The sequence below is a fragment of the Serinus canaria genome, chromosome 17, assembly GCF_022539315.1.
Source record: "Serinus canaria isolate serCan28SL12 chromosome 17, serCan2020, whole genome shotgun sequence".
Classification (NCBI taxonomy): domain Eukaryota; kingdom Metazoa; phylum Chordata; class Aves; order Passeriformes; family Fringillidae; genus Serinus; species Serinus canaria.
The window spans coordinates 9,311,063-9,336,217 of record NC_066330.1 but is presented as its reverse complement, the minus strand read 5'-3'; the positions used below and the strand labels follow the sequence as shown (position 1 = coordinate 9,336,217).

At 54.3% G+C, this 25,155-nt stretch overlaps 1 protein-coding gene across 1 annotated transcript in view; it reads left to right on the top strand.

The window, feature by feature from the left end:
- Positions 1-25,155, top strand: part of ARRDC1 (arrestin domain containing 1) — a 37,756-nt gene extending 12,601 nt beyond the window's left edge. Inside the window, exons 2-8 of the mRNA XM_009093514.4 lie at positions 4,709-4,819; positions 17,524-17,574; positions 17,687-17,841; positions 18,337-18,519; positions 18,848-19,024; positions 19,173-19,584; positions 20,589-25,155. Coding sequence (XP_009091762.2) covers positions 4,709-4,819; positions 17,524-17,574; positions 17,687-17,841; positions 18,337-18,519; positions 18,848-19,024; positions 19,173-19,584; positions 20,589-20,653 — 1,154 coding nt within the window. The 3' untranslated portion in view covers positions 20,654-25,155. The remainder of the gene's footprint in view (positions 1-4,708; positions 4,820-17,523; positions 17,575-17,686; positions 17,842-18,336; positions 18,520-18,847; positions 19,025-19,172; positions 19,585-20,588) is intronic.

Sequence of the window (25,155 nt, the reverse complement as noted above, 5' to 3'; positions counted from 1 at the left end):
CCAGAGGGTGCTGGCACTGCCCAGGCTCCCCAGGGAATGGGCACGGCCCCGAGGCTGCCAGAGCTCCAGGAGCCTTTGGACAGCACTGCCAGGGATGCCCAGGGTAGGGGGCTGGGCAGGGCAGGAACTGCACTGGATGATCTCTGTGGGTCCATTGCAGCTCAGGATATTGAACTCAGGACTCTAGAAACTGGTTTTGCTGCTTCCCCTGCCCAACCTAGAAAATCCAAACTGACCAAGATGCCTCTTCCCTCCCCCTCTGCCCATACCTGTTGTAGCAGGTGTGTGAAGGGACTTGAAGTCAGAGGCATTCATTTGGGACTGGAGCTGAGTGCAGGGTGACCATTGAGCCTCTGCTTGCTCAGCACGTGCCTGGATTTTGGAAGGAGGGATGTGCACACACAACCTGCCCCTGGCAGAGGAGGGGATGTGTGTGCTGTCCTTTCCTCATGCCCGAGGTGCCACACCAGCTCCCCCGAGGAGGGCAACTCACTGGGTCAGGAGAAAAAGCAGTTTGAAATCTACGGCTGCTCTCCTTAAATCACCTTGGAATGAGGCAGACGTGCCCAGCTCCTGGCATCTCTATTTTTACTTTGTGCAGAGATGGATATGGCTGAGCTGTCTCCTTTTATTTCCAGCACTTGGCACATGCTGCAGCGCATTGCTAAAGATGTGTCTGGCTGGATGTGGAGCTGCCCGCTTCCCTGAGTCCCTGAGGGACTCTGGGGGTGAAGGGCTCTTGCCTTCTGCACGGCTTCATCATTCATTTCTTCCCTTCACCTCCCCCTTCCCCTCCCTTTACAGTTTTTGGACTTTGTTTTTTTCCTGTATTTATTCAAATCAACCTGGGTAAACAGGGAGCAGGAGGGAGGTGACTGGGGCCACTGGTAGCACTGGATTCCAAAGGCATTTTTAGTGGGTCTCTAATAACTGGAACTGGCCTATTCTGAGGCAGAAACCATTCTTATTTCCTCTGTCTGCAGCTTGGAATTTCCAAGATTTCCTTGGAAAGGCTCAGGCTGTGCATTTTGCTTCTTGACAGGCAGCCTGACAAGCTCTGTGCTCAGGTGGCTCTGTTGCAGCAGCTGTGATGGTGCTGGTTTTGCCAGGTCCATCCTGACAATGCCATTTTTGGGTTCCAGCTCCCCCAAGAGCCACATGCCTGAGCTGTGCTTGTTGCACATCTGTGTCCCTCCTCCTGCTTGTGGGCAGGAGCCTGTAGAAGAGAGAGCCAGGCAAGTCCCCAGTATCTCCCTTTGCTCATGGGTTGCTCGTGGAGAGGCTGATTTTATGGTCCACTGTTCCAAAACCTGGTTAGGAGTGAGATGAATGGTTTGGTCTGTTGAACCAGGCACCTCTGAAACCTCCCAAATAACCTGGACCTTTAGCTACCAGTGTTTCTTGCTCTGGCCATGAAACTGGAGGGCTTTTTGGCTGTCCTGGGCCTGCTGCCCCCAGCATCACCCACCCTGCTGGGGCCTGGGGATCTGCTGGCTCCTCCAGGAGCCTGGGGCATGAGGTGGGTTATGCAATCCCTGTGTCCAGCCACACTGTCAGCTGTGGGGCAATAGCTCAGAGCTATTGTCCACCCCATTTTTCCCCAATGAGGTGTGGGTTACTCATGTGTCTGGAGCAGGTTGGAGAAGATGCTCTGTAACAAATCTCTGCCCCCTGAACTGCTCCAAGGCTTGTCCCAAGTGTGGTGACTTGGTGTGCCTGGTGAGGGGATACTGGGAGCTTTGGGGAGCAGAGAGGGAAGGGCAGAGTGAAATTTCTTCAAACTTTTCAGCCTGAAATGTTGCTTTCTGTTTCTTGGGGGTGGAATGGCAACCCCAGGGTGTGTGATGGTCAGGGAATGTGGCTGGAGAGGGCTTGGTGGGGCTGAAGGACTGGAACCCCTCAGAACCCCAGAGCAATCCCTCTGGGGACTGTCCCTCATCTCTAGGCACAAGCTGGCTGTGACCATGCACTTTGGGATATCAGTGGTTAATTGGGAAGCCTTGGAGCTGACAGATCCTGTGCTGGAAAACTACTTAGCAAGCTGTAGAAGGATTTTTGGACATGGTCTGACTTTAGCCCTCGTGCTTGACCATGGCAGCAGGGCCCCAGCCACAGGCTGGCTCTGGGTGTCAGACTGCAAACCCACTGCCTCTGCTTGCTGAGCCTGTCTGCTGTGGGAAGGGAGCTGTGCCACAGCCTGTGTTCCTGAGCATCCCCACCCACCTGCCTCCCTGGAACAGGAGAGCTTCCTCACCACAGTGCAGCATCGGGCTGCAATCAGAGCCTGTGGGCCCCTTATCTGGGCATTGAACAGATGGTGGTGATCTGTAAACTCCTGCTGTGCAGGGGGGCTGAGGGGGAGCCTGCTCAGGGGCTGTTGTTCCTGAAGGATGTGAACGTTCTCCAGTTTCTGATTGGGCTTTTCTTGCTCACATCTCCTGTGTGAAAATGAGGGAACGGAGTGGGTGAGTCTGGGCTGGATTTGTCTGGATCCATCTGTGTTATGTGGGCTAATTCAGAGTGGGACAGGCTGGTTGTGAGCCCAGAGATGTGGCAGTATGTCCGAGGTAGGGGCTTGGCACCAGGGTGTAGATACACAGGACACCACCCTGCTAAAACCTTTCCTGCTCCTGATGCTGAGGTGCCTCCATGGCTTTGGCTCTGCCACCTGGCAAAAGAGAGTATTGGATGTCACCTGGGGATGTGGGGAGGGTTCATTGTGATAGTTCACCTTGGGAGGGCACCTGTATCAGCTCAGGTGTGCTGTGGTGGGGGAGTTCCCATCCCAGGCCATGCTATCCTGTTCTTTCCCTGCCTTGCAAATGCTGAAGCACATCACAGACACAAGGCAGTGATGTGTCAGCCTCGCTGCTGTATTGATGTTTGGATAATGAGAGTTGGCATCTGGAGCTGCTTATCCTTTGTCCTTGAGTGTAGAACAACACTTGGACTGCAAGGGGCTCTTCATCTCACAGTCATGATCAGCTGTAGGGGTATGGCAGGAGATCTGATGGAGGAGGCTGTTCTTCCCTCTGGGATTACAGACTTTAAGCCCTGAGGAGCTCATTCCGCCTGTCTGCATGACTGCCCTGGCTGTGAGTGGGGTATGAGCTATGTGTTGCCCCTGCAGGGAGGGCTGGATTTGGGGTTCTTTCCACCCTGGCTCGAGTCAGTCACTTTGGCCAGGCAGGTGCTCAGGAGAGCTGTTTGAGGTGGTTGCAAGCAGCAATAAATGCAGCCCTCGGTGTTTGGGTAGGTAGGTGGAGGTGTTACCAACAGGGCTGAGGACACTTGGGGAGGGGAAGGGAGAGCTCCTAAGCCACAGCAAACTGGCTACCTGCTTCCCAGGGAGATACTTCCTGTGGATACAGCTGGAATACAGGGGAGCAGATGGGTCAAACAGGGAAAGAATTTGTCTGGTGGATCCTGTCACCTTTCTGCCAGCAGAACTATTCACCTGGCCAATGGGGTAAGGGAGTTCTGTGGGCTCCAATTAAGCTCTTGCAAAACCTGATGGGATTCAGGTGAGAGATGGTCAGGCTGGGACAGCCCTGAAGGCTCTGTTTGTGCCATGATAGGTCTGCCTGTGTCCTCCCTGTGTGGGGGTAGCAGTGCAGATCATCTCTTGCTGTGCAGCAAGGCCAGTCTGTCACGTTTGTCTGTCTCTGTGGTCCAGTGTCAACATCAGAATCTAATTTCAGCCTGCTGAGTATTGGCCAAGACTCCCTGAAGATGTCTGTGGGGAGCTCCTCTGAGAGCCAGGCTGCAGGCTGAGCTCTTGGGATGACTTTCTCCAGGCAAGGCACAAAGATAGCTCAAATTACTGTCCTTGCTTTTGGAAGGGTCAGATGGCACCTCTGATGCTTCCAGACCTTGCTGTGTGGCTTTGCTGAGTGCTGTCTCTAACAGAGGAGGAAGCCACTCCCTTGGAACTGCTGTCTGGCTGGGAAGTGGCGTGTAGATGGACATTTTGGAGGTCCTGATGCAGGACAAGTGTTAATGGCAAAGTGTTTTTGCTGCAAGCCATTGAAGCTGAGGCTGAGCCCACGAGCAGGGAGCAGGCTTCCAGGGGCTGGGAATGTCCTCTGAGGGTGACAGGGCTGTCACAAGCAGAGAGCTTGTTCAGGCTGCACTGGGGGGTCCAGCTCTCTGCTGCTGCTTCAGACAGGGCTGTTTGAACCCCTTGTTCAGCTGGTGAATGGGCTTGTGCCAAACATGTCTCTCCTCCCAGGGATGGTGAGACACTCAGTGGGATGCCTGGCTCCTCGTGGGGTGGGAGCAGCAGATTCCTTGGCTGCTCATCCCTGTCTGGACAGTGACACTCAAGGCTTCTGCTCTCAGCCAGAGTGCCATAGCTGGTGCATGTTTTGGGAGGGAACACTCCTCCATTTGGGATAGAGGTTTACCTGTCAGGGAGCTGCAATCACTGCTGCTAAGGGCTTCCACAGTGCAAGGAACCCAGCTTGAGGGTTTCAAAGGTGATAATATCTAGGAATAGCACTGTGGTAGCAGGAAGTGCTCAGTTGTGCTGGGAGTGCTGGAAAACTTACTTTTGGAATGAAAGCATGGCCTGAGTCCTCTGCTCTGTTTTCCCACCCTGTGTATGTTTTCATGAGGCACTGCTCCTGCACAGTACAGTATCTGAGGCAGGTCTGAACCTGAGGTTTTGCTTTCTCCCAGTGCTGATGTGTGTCCTGTCTCTCCACAGCCATCAAGGTGAGCTGCATTGGATCCTGTGGGGTGTCCAACAAGATCAATGACACAGCATGGACTGTGGAGGAGCAGTACTTCAACAGCACGCTGTCCCTGGCAGACAAAGGTATGGTCCACAAAGGCCTGGTGCAGATCTGTGTTCAGAGAAGCTTTACAGAAACGTATCACCAAGACTTCAGCATCCCCTCGATGTGAAATACCCCTCACAGGCTGCCTTGGCCTGTGCACAGAGGATGGGAGCCAGGATTAGACACTACAAGAGCTTAGCAGGAGCTGTGCAGGGAAGGATCCTGAGCAGAACTTGGCAGCCACCCTGCAAACACTGCTGGCATCCTCTGGCCCTGGTCTGCCTGAAGCAGAGCTGTCACAGGGACTGCTCCCTGTTTCACAGCTCTGTGAATTCACCCTGCTCTGCTTCCCACATGTGTTTATGGTGGTCACAAAACACTGATCAAAGCTGGTCAGCGGAAGCCAGTGGTTTGCTGTGAAAGGGGATGTGGATGTGTCACTTGTGCTCCAGGAGAAGCTCTGGGAGTGTGGCAGGATCAGCCTAGGGCAGTTACCCCTGCTCCCAGGGAGATGGACAGAGATAGTGATGGGGTTGTATTGTCCTGTGGGTAAAGTGACACCAGCAGCCTCTGGAGGATCTGGGCCTGAATGAATGCTGTCTTTCTGCTGTTAAATAGGTCAGCCTTACCACAAATAATTCATGCTGTGCTCTGGCTCCTGTTGAAATCAAGAGGTGCCTGTATTCACCTGCTGAAGGCAGTGGCTGTAACAGGAACATGGCAAAAGCCAGGGTGGTCAGGTGCTCAGCCCTCTGATACTTTTGTCAAGTAACAGGAAATGGGTAAAACTGAAATGGCAATTTCTGCTAGCTCAGCAATTTTCCCAAGCAGAGCTTTTAGCATCAAGGGCAGACTGAGCTCATTCTTGCAGCAAGTGGTGAGAGGGCTGCTTGCTCTCAGGTCCCTGCCAGGGGAGACAGTTGGCTGGCTGGCTCTTGGCTCACAGCCTGGGGGCTGCAGTCAGAGATAAACTGCCTGGGAGGGCAATGGGAAACATTTCTGCCTGATTCTGGATGTGCTGAGCACAGAGAGCCCAGCTATGGGTGTTGGGCTGGGGACACAGTCACAGGGGATCTGTAAGGTGCTGCAGACCATTGGGCTTAGATGAGTTGGGAGTTGAAGGCTGCAGGTGAGTGTGGACTCGTGGAGAGGTTTAAACCTGCAACTGCACTGAAAAATGCTCCTTCCAACTTTTGTTTCTAATATTTAATGATTCCAGGGAGAGCTGTGATCTTGTGGTCAGATATGTGTGCTGGGCAAGCTGGGCAGTGGCAAAAGCCAGGCAGGAAGGTGGAGGGGGAAGAGGTGGGTGTGCTGTTTGTGGAGCTTGTAGCCTCTGGAAAACTTTGATAGCTGCTTTGGCAGTCATTTCTTGTGAGGTAGCCCTTGGGAGCCATCCCCTTGATAACTAGGATTAGAGTGAATTGGGAAGGATGGAAAGAAAAGCCATGTGCTGAAGTGTGCCCTTTGAAGGCCTGATATCCAAATGTGGCCAAAATTTGGTAGTCCCAGTTCTTCAAGTGTTTATGGAAAATCCTGATCTTTTGGCTGTTGGTTTTCTGGGACCCAGACTCCTGTATACCTTCCAGGGCAGTGCTGCTGTCTGTCACCCACTGGTATCAGAGGCTCTGCCAGCCTTGAGTGGGTGCCTGGGGCTGGCAGCAGGGCTGGGCTGCTGGCTCTGCACCGGAGCTGGTCACAGAGCCACGAGCCTGGGCTGTGACTGGGACTGAAGGGGCCGGCTGATGTCTCCCAGAGCTGCCACAGCTGCAGGCAGGCGAGGCAAGAAACAGCATGATTTACCTTAGGTGTAGGGAATTGAAGGGAAAATCTGTGCCTGTGGAGTTGTGTGACTGGAAACTGAGGTGTTGTGATGTTGTTCCTGTCTTGCCCTGCAGAGCTGCAGTGAGATTATGAGGAAAGCCCAGCCCAGGTATCAGCAGCTGGTCTGGAACAGTGTGCTGGGTACTCACAGTCACTGACCTCTGCTCTTCAGCTTTTTGTGTCCAAAAAGTTGTGTGGACCCAACTGCTGGGAGCTCTCAGCCTGATTCCCAGCCGCAGGGAAGCAGAGGGGGAGGGGGTGGGCAGTCCCTGTGTGTGTGGGATTGCAGCCACGGGGGATTTGCCCTTCATGCTCAGGAATTATTGCCCTGGACTTGCAGGTTTGTCCCATGTCTGCATCCAGACAGGACAGCTGGGCCCCTGGGAGGATGGAAGGGGAGCAGTGGGATGGAGGTAGAAGGGACAATGTCAATGCTGCCTTTAGACCCGAGTCCACCAGCAGAGATGGCTTTGAACCTGACCCTTGCATTTGCTGTGCTGGCTTGCAGGGATGTGGAACAAAAGCCCTGGGGGCTGGCACTGCTCCAGCCTGCAGCACAGGGACAGAGAGAGCTGTCTGCTGTCACAGCCCTTCCTGTGACATTGATGCATGTCTGGGCTGCTCCTCCACGTCCCTGCCTCTGTGTCTGCCTGTCTGTCTGCCTCCTTTGAGGGGCTGCTGGCAGCAGTGTCCTGGCACAGCTCAGCCCTGCAGGGCTGTGCTGGGGGAGCCCTCAATGGCCTTGTGCAGGCAGAGCCTCAGTGCTGACTCAGCCGTGGCATTTTTAAGCTTTCCAGGAATAGCTCTCAGCTGTCCTGGCCTTTCCTGAAAAAAGCATGAAGGAGCTCCAGACAGATGGAGTGTCCCATGTGGGTGTTCCCTGGGTGCCTCCCTGCAGGGCTGACCCGGCTGGGAGGGGAAACTGAGGCAGGCTGGCCTGCTGGCTCTTGGGGCGTGGGGTGGGGAGGTCACTGATGGTGATGGCAGGAGCCCAGGGTGAGTTAGGGGAGTGGGAAGCATTTCCAAGCAAGGGCTCCTAAAGGAGCATGAGGCCAGCCCAGCTGCTGGCCCACACTGCCAGCACACAGCTCCTGCCCTGGCCAGCACCAGCAGTCACCTGTGACAGAGCACCACAAGCAAAGGTTCCTGGTGGCATCTGGTATGGTCCTGCAGAGAAATAAAAACCATGCAAAAGCCTCAGGGTGAATCTGTGCCTGTTACTGCAGCGGTGGGTTGGCTGTGCCCACCTTCTCCTACCAAAAAGCAAAGAGCAGAAGGGAGGGTGGGACTGTGGGAGGTTGTGGTGTCAGGTGGAGGGGCTGCCTTCCTGCCCTGCCCCCAGAGGCCTTATCCACACAGGGGATGGCACTGTCTGAAAATGAGTTGAGGAAGGGAGGAATTTGCTTCTGCCTCAGAGAACTCTTCTGTTCCTGCCTGGCCCCCACTACAGCAATTCTGTTACCTCCTCTTTTTGAACAAGTGCATTAAATAAAAAAAAGGTAAGGAGGAGCAGCATGTCCCTGCTGGGAAGAAACTGGCAGCCAGGCTGTGCCCTGGGGCAGAGGATGGATTCAGGATGTCCTCTGACACCATCCCCAGCTCTCTTGAAAGGGGCTCATCCAGTTTGATGGCATTGGCCTGGATTGAGGAGGATCCCAGGTGTCCCCAAGGCCACACAGAGAATGGGGCTCTGTCTTGCCCATCCTTGGTGAGTGGCTCAGCTCCTGTGGTGCCGCCGCTGTGCTGGCACCTGTGGAGGTGGTGCAGGCAGGCAGGCTCAGCCTGACAAACAGCCTGCCTCGCTCTATCCCTTCCCACATCCTGAGCAGTAACTTTCAAAAACACTGATCTGTGCTCTTTGAGGACACGTGGGGGGAAGGGGAGAGGAGGTTTGCAAAACTGTTGAGGCTCAGATTGCTCTTTAAGCCTCCAAGAGTGACTCCACATTTCTCCTCCCACACACCTTTGCATTGGAATAAGTGAGGGGGCAGCTCGTCCTCTGGCATCAGCTGCTGCTTGTATTAAACACGGCTCTGGGTTTTTTTTAAGGCTGTATGAAAAAGGAGGCAGGCCCTGAGATAACCCAGATGCCCAGTTTGGCACTTAAGGCACTTTTCCGTTCTCTCCCCACCTTGGAACAGGGTGTGCAGGACCTGGCTGTGCCACCGGAGCAGGTTGGTGACAAGTGCTGCTGCAGAGGACCCTGCTCCCCTCAGGGCTTGTCCCCCCTTAAGCAGGGTGTCCTCTGTGCTCTGGGAAAGCCTCTGGTGGGGCTGGGCAGGAGCTGCATGCAGCAGGCAGCCGTGAGGAGCAGGGGATTGTGCTGTAGCCTTGGCAATCACACACAGGCCAACAGTTTAATGAACTCAGGCTCTTTACATCAAAGCTGCTGGGAAGTGTGGAGTGTGCCAGCTGCTGCAGAGCCTCTCACTGCTCTGTTTGCTGCTGTGCCACAGAGGTCACTCAGCCACCAAGGGCTCCCGGGGGGAAGTTGTTACTTGCCTCCTGGAGGATATTTACTTTTCCCACTTGGACTTTGATTGCTCACTGGTGTTGATTTTTCCTTTTGCAAAGAAAGGCAAGAGGGGTGGGGGCTGCTGGGTTTCTGTAGGTGTCAGCAGCACAGGGGATCAAGTGGCAACGAGCACAGAATGGCACCGCTTGTACCCGCTGCTCTGGGACACAGAGCTGCCTCTCTTGGTCCAATATAATGGAGTGATTCAGCTCTGCAGAGCCTCCTGCTCCTCTCCCCCTCCCTGCTGTGGCTCTGCCCTTGTTCAGCCAGAGAGGAGCAGGTCCATCATGTGCCTGTACCCCCATGGGGCTGTTCCTTCCCTGCATCTCCAGCTGCACACACAGCTCTTGCCCTGTGGAAGGGTTGTGCATTCAAAGGTAGACTTCTGGTTTTTTTCATTCCCTCCTTGTACCTGAGTTGAACTCATGCAGGGAGCTGGCTGTAATTTCCAGCTGACCTTTCTTTTGGCAGCTTGTTAGTTAGCTTGAAGGCACTGCAGGGATTTCCTGGCAGCTCCACATGCTTCCTCTGCTGGCAGATTTCTTGCACAGAGCTAAAAAGGGGCAGCTGTGCATCACCTCTTCCCTGGGGTGGTTCTCTGCCAGCCTGGCACAACACCTTCATGTCCAGCTGCTGGCACAGGGTAACAATCCTGGCTCCCAGCTGAATTTAAAAATCTTGGTGACCTGACCAAAAGAATTGTGAGATTTGTGCAGCTTGTTCTGTGTGAGCAGGAGGTCTCAGAGCAGGAGGTGATGCTCCTGGACAGCCCCTGCCCAGGTGAGAGCAGCAGGGTGTCCATGGACAGCGGTGAGTCACTAAAGATGTTCTGCCAGCTCCTGGCCACACTCTGCTGCTGGGTTCAGGAGCAGGAGCTGCAGGTTCAGCCCAGGAAAGCCACACTGAGGGATCTGCAGTTGCCTTGGGTCACAGCCGCTTCCTCAGCACTTCCCAATTTCTTGCCTCAGTAGACCAGTTAATCCTCTGGGGGTTTTGCAGCATTGCCATACTGCCAGTTCCTGCTAATTCATTGAGAATGTCTCTGGAAGCTGCCAACACAGGGGTTTGTGAGCAGTGGAGCCCTTGTCTCAGTGCTGGGCATTCTGCTGCACCTCCTGTGTTACAGAAAGGTTGATCTCAGCAGCATTACCCATGGAGGGGTAAATCCTGCTGTGTGTTTGTGTGTGGAACAAGAGAGTTGCTGCCTTGAAAGGGAGCATGGAGCCTGCTGGGGCTGTGCTCCATCACTGCCATACAGAGCAGGAGAGCTCTCCTCAGAGCTGAACACCAAAGCTTTCCTGGCTGCTTTGCCTGTGCTTGCTGGCAGGTTGCTCTTCTGGCTCTTGGCTGCTCCCTCTGTGGCACCTGTGCCTGCTGATGGCACGAGCAAATGTGTGCATTTCCCCTCCTTTGTTGCAGTTTGTAATCCCCTGTATTAACTCCATTCACCAGAGGCTGAGTTGAGTCCTCTGCTAAAGCTGCAATGGCTCAGCATCACCTCAAGTGCCCTGGCACAGATGTAATGCTTCCCTTCTGACAGCCCTGACAGAGCCTCCTGAGAGCTAAAGAGCTCTGGCCCCTTGCTTATATCTAATATTCAGTTTTCTGGCTGCAAAAGTGGATGAGGAGAGAGGGCAGGACAGGGGGGAGTGGGTGCTGACTGCTGGGACTGCAGTGAGACTGACATCTCTGCTTGTAGCTGGGGACTTGGGGTCCTGTGGCACAGTGCAGAGTTAGGGCTGCTCATTTCTCTACCCCAAACTGGAAAACACAAACCTGCTTTCCTGCTCTCTTCCGGGAGAGCCTGGAGAGGAGAGTACTCAAGCTGTGCATCAGCAACACCAGAATCAGTCTAACTCAGCACCTTTGGAAGAGCTTGCCTTCCCCAGGGGTGACTTCAGGCAGCAGGAGGAAAGAGACATATTGCTACAAGTGATGGCTCAGGGACCAGCAGGTACCAGCTACCTTTCTCTACTCCTTGAATTGGCCAACACAGTTAATGCATCACTTGTTAAATAGCCAGGGAGAAACTGCCATATGGTCTGGCCTGCTGTTCCTCTGCTAGAAGAACCAAAAAATCTGTGTACTCCAAAGGTGCAGCCTGTTTCCTGTTCTAGCATCCAGGAGGAGCAGAGCCTGGCAGGGACTGGTGGGGAGGGACAGGGCGTGGGGTAGGAGCCCCATTTCATCCACTCCCTGTCTCCTGTGCCTGGGGTATGGGGACACTTTCCAGGCTCCTAGTGGGGGCTACAGAGCTGATATAATCCTTCTCTTTGGGGGCTGGAGGGAGAATAAACAGGATTATTCACCTCTTCTGCTGTGTGTAGCTGTGGGTGGAGCCTGGTGAGGCAGAGGTGTGTGCTGTGCCACATGCCATGGTTCATGGCCTGCTGTGTGACACACATCTGGGCTGGCTGTCCCAGCACCCCTCAGTGTGAGCCTTCAGAGGAAAGGAATGAGCCTCACCTGAGTCTGTTGTGTGACCAAAGCACCTCCTGACTCCCTTCTGCTACCCTGGAGGTCCTGGTTTTGTCATGGTGGCCGTGACCCTTGTGCAGGGTTGGCTGTGACCACCTGTGACTTCCAGACAGAGACCCTGGGGCTGGGGCTACCAGCCTGGGAGGAGGATTTGGCAAGTGTCCCCACAGTGACACTGGTTGGAACATGCAGCCCAGCAGAGGTGGCCCCACCAGTGCTGTCAGACCGGGCTGTTTGCACAGAAAGCTGCCAGACAGCCCTGGGAAGGTGGGTGGGACACAGCAGGTAGGGCTGTGTCCTTATTCCTGTGGGGCTGGCTCCTCCTGAGCCCCAGCCCTGTTCTTGAGCCAGGCAGAGGCTGCTGGAGGACATTTCCCAGCCCTTGGCCAGCTGCAGGCAAGCAGGGTGTGGGCAGGGAGCTTTCCCTCGATCTGGAGGGATGATGGCTTTGAAGGGCTGGGAATTTCTCTGGCTGCCAGCTCTGCCTGTGCAGGTCAGGGAAGGTGCACTGCTCAGACCAGAGCCCAGACACTTTCAGCAGCTGTGGAGGAGTAAACTTGACTTGGATCATTTGTTTCACACTGTAAATACAAACATGTGGTCATTTCAGCCCCAGTGGGTATGATGGTGGCAGCTTTCCCATGCAGTGGTGCAGCACTGTGCTGGTTTGCAGTGAGTGCAGGGAAACCTTTGGGTGGGAAGGGACCTGAAAGATCACCTTATTCTACTCCATGCCGTGGGCAGGGACATGTCCCTCTATGCCAGGTTGCTCCAAGACCCATCCAGCCTTGCCTTGGGCACTGCCAGGGATCCAGTGGCAGTGGATCCCTGGCAGTTGGGAATGGGGGATTCCTTCCCAATATCCCATCCATCCCTGCCCTCTGGCAGTGGGAGCCATTCCCTGGGTCCTGTCCCTCCATCCCTGTCTCCAGTCTCTCTCCAGCTCTTCTGGAGCCCCTTTATGCCCTGCAAGGGGCTCTGAGCTCTCCCTGGAGCCTTCTCTTCTCCAGGTGAGCACCCTCAGCTCTTCCAGCCTGGCTCTGGAGCAGAGGGGCTCCAGCCCTTGGAGCAGCTCCATGGCCTCTTCTGGATGTCTGCAGCAGCTCCAGCTCCTTCCTGTGCTGGGCCCCAAGGCTGAGGCAGCTCTGCAGGTGGGGTCTCACCTGAGCAGGGCAGAGGGGCTGAGCCCCCCCTTTCCTGCTGCTCACACTGGGATCAGCCCAGGGCAGCACACAGGGCTGGGGCACACTGAGCTTCTCATCTACCACCATTCCAAAGCCCTTCTCCTCAGGGCTTTCCTCCACCCATTCCCTGCCCAGCCTGTGTTTGTGCTTGGGACTGCTCTGACCCAGGTGCAGCACCTTGCATTTAACGTTGTCAAACTTCCCAAGGCCCCTTCAGCCTCTCTGGGTGGCAGGGTCTCTCTGGGTGGCAACCCGATGTCACCAGGGGATCCAGAAGACTTGGCATCAGCTCTCTGGATCAAGGCATTTCTTTTCTGTAAATGAAATGTTCCAGGACTCCTCCACATCCAGTGGTACAAGTGAACAGCCCCAGCCCCAGTGTGGAACTGAGGGGAGCAGCTGAGCCATGAATGAGAGACACCAGACCTATCTCTGCTGGGGTCAGGGACATCTCCAAGGTTCTTCTGCACTATGAGTGTGTTGTTACTGCTCCTGCTATCTGGACTTGAGTTTTTCTCCAGGCTCTGTGGGGCAGCAGCTTCTTTCCCTCCAGGAATTTTCTGGGAGGAAGTTTCCCAAGGCTGTGCGGGGGTGGCCAATCTCTGCTGGCTTGACTCCTATCAGGGGACAGGCTGCTGCAGGTATGGCCCCACAGCAGAACCCTGCTAAGCCTGCTGCCTCTGCTGCCTAATGACTTTCTCAGAGTATTTTTAGCTGCACATAAACTTCAGGAAAAGCTTTTTTGCATCCGAGGACACTGTGGCCTTTGTTCTGGCTACAGGGAATGAGGAGGTGCTGGCTCAGTGTGGCTGCAGTGGCTGGCACAGCCCTGTCCCCTCACAGGGGTCTGTGAGCTGCCCAGGAGCCCCTGTTTGAGGGGTCTTAGTGCCCCCTGGAGCAGTACTGAACCCCTGCTGACCTGCTGTGCCCTGCCCAGGCTGGGGAGTGCTTTGGCAAAGTCTCTGGTGCTGGAGGAGCATGGAAAGGGCAGCTCTTCCCAGGTATTGGGATGGCCATGGGCCCCCACCATGGTTGGAAACCAGCTCACCTCTGCCTGCTGCCAACAATAGGCTCTGTTGCAAAGTCCACTTGCAGATGGAATTAGCACATTAAATGTGCTGGAGTGTTGAAGCTCTCTGGGCTGGAGGGACAGGGGTGATGGACTGTGTGTTCCCCTCACTGCTGGGATGCTGGAATTGGACAGTGGATACAGCTGTGGGATGGCTCTGGACACTCTTCCTGATGCTGCATCTCCCCTGCTGTGATCTGGGGATCTGTTCAGGGTCTGGTGAGACACACATTGCCCTGTGTCACCAGCACAGTGGCTGTGCTGGACTACACTGCAAGTGTCCCTTGCTGAGGTGACATTTGCTCCTGTTTTCCATGGCAGAAGTACCTGGGTGTTGGCTCAAGGTCAGTCAGTGCCCTGCCCATGCTCACAGGGAAGCTGGGACAAGGGAAATTGCAGATTTCCCCTATTACAGCAAGATTAGTCAGCGTTTGGAAATGGAAGCTCAGCCTCTTGGAGCAAAGTTGCCAGCTGGAGAGTTTAGAAGCAGTTGCCACCTCCCTTCCCATTGTAAGGGTGCTTGATTTGGGATTTGCCAACTTTCCACCAGGCAGAAGACAGAAATGGTTTTGTAATTCCAAGCTGCAAATGGAGCCTTTGCTGTGCCCGTGCTGGAGGAGCCTCTGCCAGGAGAATCAAGAAGGAGCCCAGATTGCTGCTAAATATCTGCCTTTCCTCCTGGTGCAGTGGGAGGCAGGCAGGACCTGAGCTCACCTGTGGGCTCTGCTGCCTTCTCACTCTGCCAGGCACTCTGGATCATGCCTGTGCTTTCACAGGAGTCTCCTGTCTCGGTCAGGACCACCGGCTTTTCTTCATCTTAGTTTTGTTAACCCTTGCCTGTGAAATAGCCCTGGCACTGAACTCCTTTCTGCACCAGTGGGTGCCTTGGAATGTCCCCTCTGGGGTAATGAGGATGCCTAAAGATTCTTCTCCCTCTTGGGGGAAGGAGAGACTGGGCTGGAAGGAGCAGGTCTGCAAACAAGAGTTGTTCTTAGTCACCTGTAGCATGTCCCTGCTCCATGGAGTGGAGAGCAGGGCTCACTGTGCTTCCCTGCTCAGCTCAGGACTGGGTCAGGGCTCTGTGGCCATGAGCCAGGCACTGCTGTGATGCCCTTGGTCTGTGTGAACTGTGGCAGGACACAGCTTCAGTCTGGGGTGGCTGCTCTGGGAGCTCCTCTGTCTACAAAGAGCAGGAAGGGCCTTTTCCAGCCCTCATGGGCAGCTTGCTGCAGGCAGGAGCTGCAGGAGGGATTTGCAGGCTGTTCAGGGGGTCACAGCCAACAGAACATTGGGCACTTGGGCTGGGTCAGGACCATCAGGCTGGTCTAGCCTGACCTGTGGGCAGTTCCCATCTGGGGACCTGCTCAGAACTTGGGCTACCTGTGCAGAAACTGCCTCAGTGCCAGCGAGTCACATGGTGGCTCTGAGAGCCAAACCACCTCCTCTGTGGGTGATGCTGCCCACACGTGATCCTGGGAGAGTTCATGGCCTTGCTCAGTGATGCTGGGGGAGTTAGAAACTGTGAAAGTGCTCACAGGTTCACTTCCAGCCCAACTTTTTGTTGGTGCACCTGAGCTGGGCAGGACTTGGACAGAAATGACTTCTTGGATGGTACTGCCTGTAATGTAGAATAGAGACTTTTACTTGGTGGAGTCTGTGGGCTCATCCTAAAGGTCCTGGAAAGGCTGTGAACTTTCATGCTCCTACTAGGAGACTCAGAATTGCTGCCTGCACCTTCATGTGGGGCTCTGCATGTCACCCAGCTGGGAATTTTCCTGGTGAAAACTCTCAGTGGAATTCTCCCAGTGACCACTACCCTCTGGAACTCCCACCTCCCTCCCTTCTGCAGGGCAGGAACAGCACTTGCTCCCACTCCTTGTCAGGTGGAGAGAGTCCCTGTAATGCAATGCAGAAGCTGCACAGGACAGTCGATGTATTCCAGTTACCCATTTGCTTTCTAAAAGGGATAATGGGTAGAAGATCAATGCTGAATGGTGCCTGTTAAAAGACAGAAGCCCTCAGGGCAGCAAACGAGGGCTGGGTTCATCGAGTCGTTCCCATTAACCAGGCTTTATCCTGGACCCAAGCAGCCAAGGCACCTGCTGCACCTCACCTGGCACCTTTACTGAGCCAGGCTGCCGAAGAGGGAGCAGGAGAGGCTCTCCCGCTGCTGCCTCGGGGCCTGCCCAGCTCTGAGCACCAGCCCTGGCAGCGAGGGCAGAGCCTGGCTTGGTGCCTCCACCTGGTGACAGCACCGGGTGCTGCATTTTAGCCTACATAGCTCGGGTTGGTTTGGGGGACAGGAGGGGAATCTGCAGGGAGGTGATGGCAATGGGCAAATCCTGCTCCTCTCTGTGAGGCCAAAGTGTACAAATAGCCATCTCTGCTGTTCTCCCTTTGCAGGGATCCATGATGTGTTGGATTGTTTATCCCTCTGTCCCTGCACTGTGGGGACACACTCATTGTGCCTCGTCCCCATGGGGTGGCTGAGTGAGCAGAGAGGCAGAGATCTAGCTTTTCACAGCATGAATGATGCACCAAGTCCTGCCTGGGCTGCTGTGTCAGTGGGGGGATTTACTCTGCTCTTCCCCACCTCCTCCTTCCATGTAATCCACTTTATCCCCTGACGACAGGACTCGATTTCTGTCAGCTCTGCAGAGCCAGCGTTGCTAACGGGCAAGCTGCCTCCCCCTGTCTTGCAACAACAAAAGCACCAGCCAGAGCTGGGCTTTGGTAGCTCCAGCAATGATCCTACAAAGCAGAACAAACACAGCTCCATTTACTGGGCATCCAGGTCTCCCTCTCAGCTCTGCCACTCTGAAAACAAAACCTCTTGTGTATGCATGGATTTAATAAATATGGATAAGCCTTAGTGATTTTCTTACTGAAGGCAACCTTAGGAGCTGCTGGAACACACTGTGGGGTCAGTTCAGCTGTCACACTGCCCTGGAGGGAATCTGGGAGTGTTGGAGGGTGGATGGAGTTGGGGAGTAGGAATCTGTTGTTTCAGCCATGCACTGGATCTTGGCTCTGCCCTGTGCCCTCGAGGCTGTTGCAGAGCAGTGGTTGAAGAAAACAAGTGCTGAGGTTTTAATGTTGTGGCAATATTTTTCTGAGCTCCTGTTGTCTCAGCAGCCAAGCTGAGGTATTTCAGGTCCCTTCTTGGGTCCAAGGATGAGTGGACCTCTGGTTCCAGCTCCTGAACCCTGTGCAGTCTGTGAAGGGTTTGGTATGTGGCTGTGGGTGGAGTGGCTTGATGCCCACCAGAACCCCCTACCACCCTCAGACAGTGCCTGTGATTTCTCACATTACCCCTGACTGCCTGGCAGGGGGAAGACTTGAGGAAAAATAAACCCACAGCAGCCCTGCTCTGTGTCCTGTGTCAATAGCCTGGGATAACCACCTGCTCTGGCACTGGGATCACTAAGAGCCTACCATAAACGACCTTATTTACAGGATATCTTCCTACAGAACCTCTCCTGTCCCAAGGAGGGGTGGGTGGCAGCAGGTGCTCCTGTTGGCTCAAGCACTGCCCATGGGATCTGGAGCTGTCAAGTGGCTGCAGGCAGCAGAGCAGGTGGTGTGTGATTCCCTGGGTGGTGACCTCTCTCCCTCAGAAGATCACACATTCCAAGGTCCTGTTCCATGTACATTTCACTCTTGTTTCCACAGGGGTCCTGACTGCTGGAGAGCACAACTTTCCCTTCCAGTTCCTGCTGCCAGGTAAGACATGGCTGAAGGCCCTTCCCTGTAAGCCTTGGATTTTGCATATATTTCCAGTTCAGAAACTGGCCTGGCTCAGCCTTATGACCTCTTCTTTCTCTCTCAACTCCAGCTTCTGCTCCTACATCATTTGAAGGCCCTTTTGGCAAGGTCCTGCATCAGGTGAAAGCTGTGATAGACACACCTCGCTTCTCCAAGGACTACAAATGCAACAAGATCTTCTACGTTCTCTGCCCTCTCAACCTGAACGACATCCCTGACATCGAGGTAAGAACAAGGAGGGGCACGGCTGGAAATGCCAACACTTCAGCACTTGGCCTTGTCCTGCTGTCTGAGGAGTCACTGAGTGGCTGGACAGTTCTGACTGCGTGCTGTGACTATGCAAGAGCAGGACAAGGACTCCTCATCTCTCCTGCCTTGCTGTCAGTACCTACTCCAGGTGATTTCTGACCCTTGTGTGTGTTGCTCTGAAAGATTTGTCTGAATTTTCAGCATGCAGAGAGACATGCTGACCAACAGCTTCAGGTGCTTGGAGACACTTGAGTTTGGGGAATTTGCTTTGGAGGGGAAAGCAACTAATAGGACAGCAGAGCTGGGGCTGGAGGAGTGAGACCTGTTGTCTATGGCATTGCCATGTTGCTGGTTCTTTGCATCCTCTTAGAAGCAAATATTTTTGCTTGCTTGTTTTGAATCTCTTGAGTGTTTTCCCGGAGGCTCTCAGACTCTCTTGAGCCAACACCTCTGTCTCTGCCCATCCTGCAGCAGCCCAACACCATGTCCATCACCAAGAAGTTCAACTACAAGCTTGTGAAAAGTGGCAACATCGTCCTGACAGCCACGTCTGACCTGAAGGGCTACATCGTGGGCCAGGCCATCCAGCTCCGCACGGACATTGAGAACAAGTCCGGCCGCGACACCGGCGCTGTGGTGGCCAGTCTGCTCCAGGTGGGTGCCCAGTGGGGCCATTCTCTGCCTTGTGCTGCTGCTCCACCCCAGGGAGGCCTCTGTGAAACTAGGGCAGCGAGGAGCCAAATCTCCACCTCTGGTCCTCTCTACCTTCCTGGGGAAAGAGGATGTAGAACTTGTCTTGCTTATCCCTGCTGAGTCTGTCACACAACTGTGGGTATTCCTGCTCTGGAACATGCCCCTTAGGTCTGTGCTTGTGCCTGTCTGACAAAGCAGTTGGGTAGGGTTGTGTCCTTTCTTACATTTGTGGGAGACAGAAGACCACCTGCAGCCTCTGAGCCAGCCGTGTTTTCTCCTGTCTGTGCAGAAAGTGGCCTACAAATCCAAGCGCTGGATTTACGACCTGAGGACCATCGCTGAGGTGGAAGGCTCAGGGGTGAAAGCCTGGAAACATGCAGAATGGAAGGAGCAGATCCTGGTTCCAGCACTGCCCCAGTCCATTCTGCAGGGCTGCAGCCTCATCCACATTGACTACTATATCCAGGTGAGTTTATCTGGAGTATCCCTGGGCTGGGCCGTGGCTCTGTGCCCACTCCCAGGCTGAGCAGTGTGGTCTGGGTGGTCCAGGCATCAGGTGAACCTTCCCACTGCCATGTATCACGAGGATGCCACTGTTTTCCCTTCTCTTCCAGGTTTCCCTCAAGTCTCCAGAGGTTTCTGTCACTCTCCCCATCTACATTGGAAACATTGCTGTGAACAGGGTCCCGCTGAGCCCCTCCCGCTCCATCCAGCACATCCCATCTGTGGTGGTCCCCAGTGCCCCCCCAGAGGAAGAGGAGGCTGCCAGTGGCTATCACCCCATGGACAATGTCTCCATCCCCACCAAAAGCCATTCCCAGCAGCAGCCCTTTAGCTACGCCCCAGGACTGAGCTTCCAGGAGATTCGAGCGGACTCGGAGCAGACGGGCTCCCCAAACCACCCCACACTCTGCCTGTCCACGGGAGCCACTGTCCCCTACTACGCTGACGGGAACGTGGTGCCTGTCCCCACAGCCAGCTCACTCATCCTGCCCCCGGAGTACAGCACGTGGGGATACCCCTATGGTGAGCAGCACTCCTGGGATCTGCAGCTGGGGGAAACAGCTCCTACCAGCAGTCTCTGCTAGCTGTGAACTGCTGGGAATCTGGGGATTCAGTCAGTCTGCTGCAGGCTGCTGTCAGAGGGGATTGTGACATCTCTCTGCCTGCTTTAGCCTCTGGAGGAGTCCCCTTCCAGCTGTAAAAGCCAGCTGTCCTTCCCACATCCACGCCCAGGCCTGCCCTTGGCTTGTCGTGAGAGGATCTCCCTGTTCTTAAAAGAGCTTTCAGCCTCCCACTGATACAAAAACTTCTTGGCTTGTGGTGAGGCTGGTGGGAGCACAGCCAGGAAAATGATGTCACTGAAATCTTCTGTCTGACTTGGAGTGGGCCTGCAGCTGGTCTGAAGCTGTGGGGGTGGGAGCTGAGAAAGTGTCCAGGGTGGAACAGCTCGGGGAAATCCCAGCGTGCTGGATTCCTGCAGCCATGCTGGGCTGGCAGGGCCAGCAGGGTGTGCTGGGTTCCTGCAGCCATGCTGGGCTGGCAGGGCCAGCAGGGTGTGCTGGGTTCCTGCAGCCATGCTGGGCTGGCAGGGCCAGCAGGGTGTGCTGGGTTCCTGCAGCCATGCTGGGCTGGCAGGGTATGTTAGCACATTTGAACCCAAATCAGCCCCTCTATTTACACTGGGGTAATAGAATACTCCATCTGTTTCTTCAGCCCTGGGTTGGGGCACATGAAGCATGAGTGATCTGGAGGTGCTGGAAGACAGGAGGATGCTTGGGAAAGAAAGGGAGGAACAGAACAGGACTGTGAGCTGGTGATTTTAACCTCCATGGGCATTAGGGCAGGGATGGGACTGGCTGACTCAAATTCTACAAACCCCCTGTACCTTAGCTGGGCAGGCTGTGGGGCCCTGGCAGGAAGTGTGTGTTGGTGGGTTGCTTCACTCTGCACTGGGTTACACAGACTAGGGTGAAGGGAAGCTCCCAAACACCCACCATAACCTCTCTCATTCTTCCTTTTCCCCACAGAGGCACCTCCATCCTACGAGCAGAGCTGCAGCAGTGCCAACTCCAGCATCAGCAATGGCAATTAGCCCTCCCCTGCTCCACCCCGCCGGCACTGCCCACCCTGGCACCACGGGGCACCTGCCTGTGGCACAGTCTGGTACAGCACAAGACGTCTTCTTGTCTCTCTGGCTGCTTTGGGGGGGAACTGCCACATCCCAGCCCGGGCTTTTGAAGTTTCTTTCTAGGGAGGGGGTAAAAAACCAAAACGGGCAGCCAGAGCAGCCTGAATGCATGTAGGAGAGGTCTGGGAAACAGAACAATCTCCTGCTGCTGCACCAAGTGCTGGAGAGCTGGATGTGCCCCTGGTGCCCTGGGCAGCAGCCTGTTCCAGTACTGTAGTCAACACTAACTGCTTTACTATCAAAGCACCTGTGATGCCTTATCTGAAACGCTCCTGACTTGGCTCAGCTCCACTCTGAGGGAAGGCTGGGCTGTGTGGACTTGCTCTCCTCTTTTAGGGGCTGTGTGCTCTCCACCAATGGTTTTGACAGCCTTTCCTCCTTGTCCGCAGACGTCCTAAGGGTAGCAGGAGGTTTCTTGGAGTAAGCAGGTTCAGAAGGTCAGGGACTTTAAAAAAGCCAAAAGCACAAGCTCTCACTGTACCTGAGCTGTGGGGGGAGTGATGGCAGTGTGAGTGGCCATGGGCACAGGGTGGGGCTCATGGGGGCACTTGCTGATAAGCCTTGGTGAGCTCTGGGAAGATTCTGCTGTGGGATGGGGTGTCCTTTTCCAGCACGGGTGGCTTTTCCCCACAGAGCCCTGTGGGACACAGCCCACCCTTGCTCACTGCTGGGCCCTGGCACACAGGACAACAGCACTGCTCACTCTGGAGCAGGGGGACCACTCCATGTCATGTCCCTGCAGGGTGCCCTCTCCTCCCAGGCTGCAGTTAAGTGACCATCAATCACAAAAGTCTGTCTGATGCTACCTCTGAGTCTGCCCAGGGGCGCTGCCTGTGGGATCCCTCCCCTCTCTGTGGGCTGTCCCTGGGAATGGCTGTCCCAGCCCAGGAAGCCCACAAGGGTGCTGCACCAGGGGCCTGTGGTGGCACTGGTTTGCTGTGTGTCCCCTGGGCCTGAGCAGAATGTGACAATGAACACAACCCTTGGGGAGCTGCAGCCTCTGCTGCATCTGGCAGCTGGGGGAACAAGCTGGGTTTTCTTGCAATTTTTCTTTTGTGCTTTTTCCTCCCACACACCTTGTTTAACTTGTTTAGCATCGACTGCCCAAGCTGAGGAAACCACAAGCCACATCCCTCAGAGCCACAGGTGCCCAGCCCAGCCAGGCTGGAGTTGTGGCCTCCAGACCTTTGGCACCTCGGAGCTGGTCCCCACATGGCCCCAGGCTGGGCAGGCAATACCTGACAGACCTTTAGGAGCATTTCCAGCTGCTGCCTCCTTGCTCAGCCACCTCTGCACACCCTTCAGGCAGCTGGGACAGGCCCTGCTTTGCACTCTTTCTTTGCAAATCCTTTTCATTTTATTTTTTTTAAGCATTGAACTGCTTTAAGGGTAGTGTAGCAAAGGTGCCGTTCTGAGCAGTGCTGGCACAACATGCACGGATGATGATAGAGTGATTGTCATTGTCCCTGAATATATATAAATATATATATATATATATATATGAGATGAAGTTGTTTTTAATGATTGAATTCAGAAATACAAATTTTAATGCTGTATTTAATAAATTATTCTATGAGAAATGCTGTGCTTTTTCATCCATTTCTGATGCTGATCCATGTGCCTGTTCATGCCAAATCAGGAATGCACCTTGCTGATTTCTTATGAAGTTTTTTTTGCTCTCACCCGGGTGGTGAACTCTGCCAAGGCAGCCTGGGGAAAACAAACACGGTGTGGCCTGACCACAGTGCCAGGCTCATCATTCCACATGGCTGGAGGGAATTTGGCACCATGTGGGCTTGGCTCTGCAGACAGCAGCCACTGCACTGCTGCTGCTATCCAGGCCCTTTCCTGAAGCCAGGATTTGTCCAAGTGGCCCAGGAGTCCTGGGCAGTGCTCACTGTGGGCAGGGGAGGAGGGGGAGAGCAGACTCTGCCTTTAGGAGGATGGAGATGGCATAGCCAAGGTCTGGCTGGAAGGGCTGGAGACCATCAGCCCCAGCCCTCTCCTAAAGAGCCATTTGGAATAAACTTATTGAAAGTGGAAGAAGGCTCCTCCCCATCCCACTTTGGTCATCCCATGTCTGAAGCATGCAAATGTTACCTAAATGTTGTCAGTGCAGGTAGCCTGGGGTGTTATCTGTGTCTCAGACACAAAGATCCTTCTTCATTCTCTTCTCAGCCTATGCTTCTGCCCAGCTTCCATGGTTCAGACTCTCCTTTGTCAGGTGGTCCAGCCTGCCATGAGCAGCATTCTTCATCCACAATGGGCCAAAAGCAGTACAGCTCTTCCCCGGTGCTCTTCCTCCCACTTGGCAGAACCTGTCTTGCCTGGCTCAGTCTGCAGCTCGTGTGGCCTTCCATGCTGTTGGCTGTGCAAATCCTTGAACCCAAATCTCTTCCACACCCCTGGAAAAATTCCTGTGAGCTGTGAATGCTTCTGGACCTGCTGGGTTGGGCTGCAGGCTCCTGACCCAGCCAGGCTCTGGGAGAGGCAGGAAGGGCTGAGAGCCTGACTGGTCTCCCAGCTCCTTCTCCATCCCTGGGGCTGAGCTGCTGCTGATGTGTCCAGCCCATGTTCCTTGGCTGGGAAGTGGGATTTCTCTTTGATTGCTGTGGCCAGAGCCACTGGGCTGTTTTTCCAGACTCCCAGCCAGCAGCTGTCTTCCTTGTTCCACCTTTCTTTGGGAATGCTCCACCTTTGTTTTGGGAATGGCCCATCCATGGTGGAGGCTGTGGAGGAGGGAGCCCCCCCCAGCCCGTGCCGTGCCCTGTCTCTGCAGTGCTCCTGTGCACCTCAGCTTGCTCTCCCCAGTTCTATTTGCTACAAACTGGTCTTTGGGACCTCTTGCTGTGCACTTTGCAAAGCAGGGAGCAGATGAGGACTCTCTTGTCTGGTGAGGAGTGTCCATCACCAACAGCTGCTGTGGAGGGAGCAGGAAGGAGCTGGAGCTACACCTCAGGGTGGTCTTCATCATTTTGGAAGCCAGGGCTGCTCCCCAGCCCAGCTGCTGTGCAGGGGCCCCTCTCAGCCCTGGGAGGTGGCTCTGGCCAGGGTGCAGCAGGCCATCACCCAGGGCTGTCCCTGAGCAGCCTCATTGTGCAGGACAATTGACATAACAAGTGACAATCAGTGCTTTGCAACCCTCCTGCCCTGCCTTGGCTGTGCAGGGAAGTGAAGCCTGACACAAAGAAGCTGGCGGATGTTTTATGGAGCCCTTTGAAATGGGCCAGGACTGCAGGATGGAGAGGTCAGTCCAGCTCTCCTTGAACCCCCCTGCAGGGTGGCCCCAGGGCACTGTCAGCAGATCCTTGGGGAGGGCTTTGGATGAGCACAGTGGGGCAAACCCAGAATTTGGGTTTGGATTTGGGATTGACTTTGGACTCACCCTCTCCAGAGAGGATCACCCCCTCTGTTCTCTGTCCACAGCCTCTCTGGCTTCCACCTCTTGGGGAGCTCCTTCAGGCCCTAGGTCATCCCACCCTCCTCTTGCTGAACACTGAAATAAAGAGGAAAAAAACCCATTTTTCTGATCACAGCTCTGGGGAAAGAACTTCGGCACATAGGGATTCATTTTAATTCCTGGCTCAGTTTTTTATAGCAATTGGTTTTGAGTTTGTTTGAAATGGGGAAAAGGAGAAGTGGGGCACGAGAGAAGCTTGTGAGTTAATTGTTTCCAAACTCAGTGTCCAAAAAACACCAAAAAAATCATCAGTTCTTTTTTTTTTTTCCCTGCAGCTTTTATGTCCTTCATGGTTTTGTTCTTTACCTGCTCTCCACGTGTTCCACCTCCATACCTTTGGTTTTCTCAATGTTGTTTGTGTCCTAAACTAAACTGTGCTTTGGCATCTGCTGTCCCACTGCCTGCAGGAGATGGGGAAAGGGGAATTGGGGGATGCAAAGGCTCTTCTTTCTTTTTGACAATGATTATTTTAGCTTTCCACTGAACTTCCAGGAGTTTTGTAAAAATAAATATTTTCTGCTAGGACGTTTTTCTGTTGAGCCAGCACATGTCAGGAGATACAGGGTGTTCTAGGCTCCATTTGGGTTTTATTCTATATTTTAAAATATTTGCAACTATCTGCAACAGGAATGTCCCATCCCTCCTCCCCAAGAGAGACTGGCAGGGTAAAACCCACAAAACTTGTGCCCTTTCTTGTACCACTGCTTGTGGCTGTAATTCTTTATTCCTGTGGTTCTCTTTACAGATTTTGGGGTTTTATACAACAATTTGTGATGGCTCTGTACAACCTAAGACTTCTGTGCAATTTATAACTGGGTTTTGAAATGTAAACTCGCAGTTTTCCATGTTTACCACGGCTTCTGGGGAGTATTTTTGTCCTGGGTTTTAACACCCAAATGTAAAGAACTGGAAAAATGTAAATAAAAATGATCTTTTTTAAGACCAA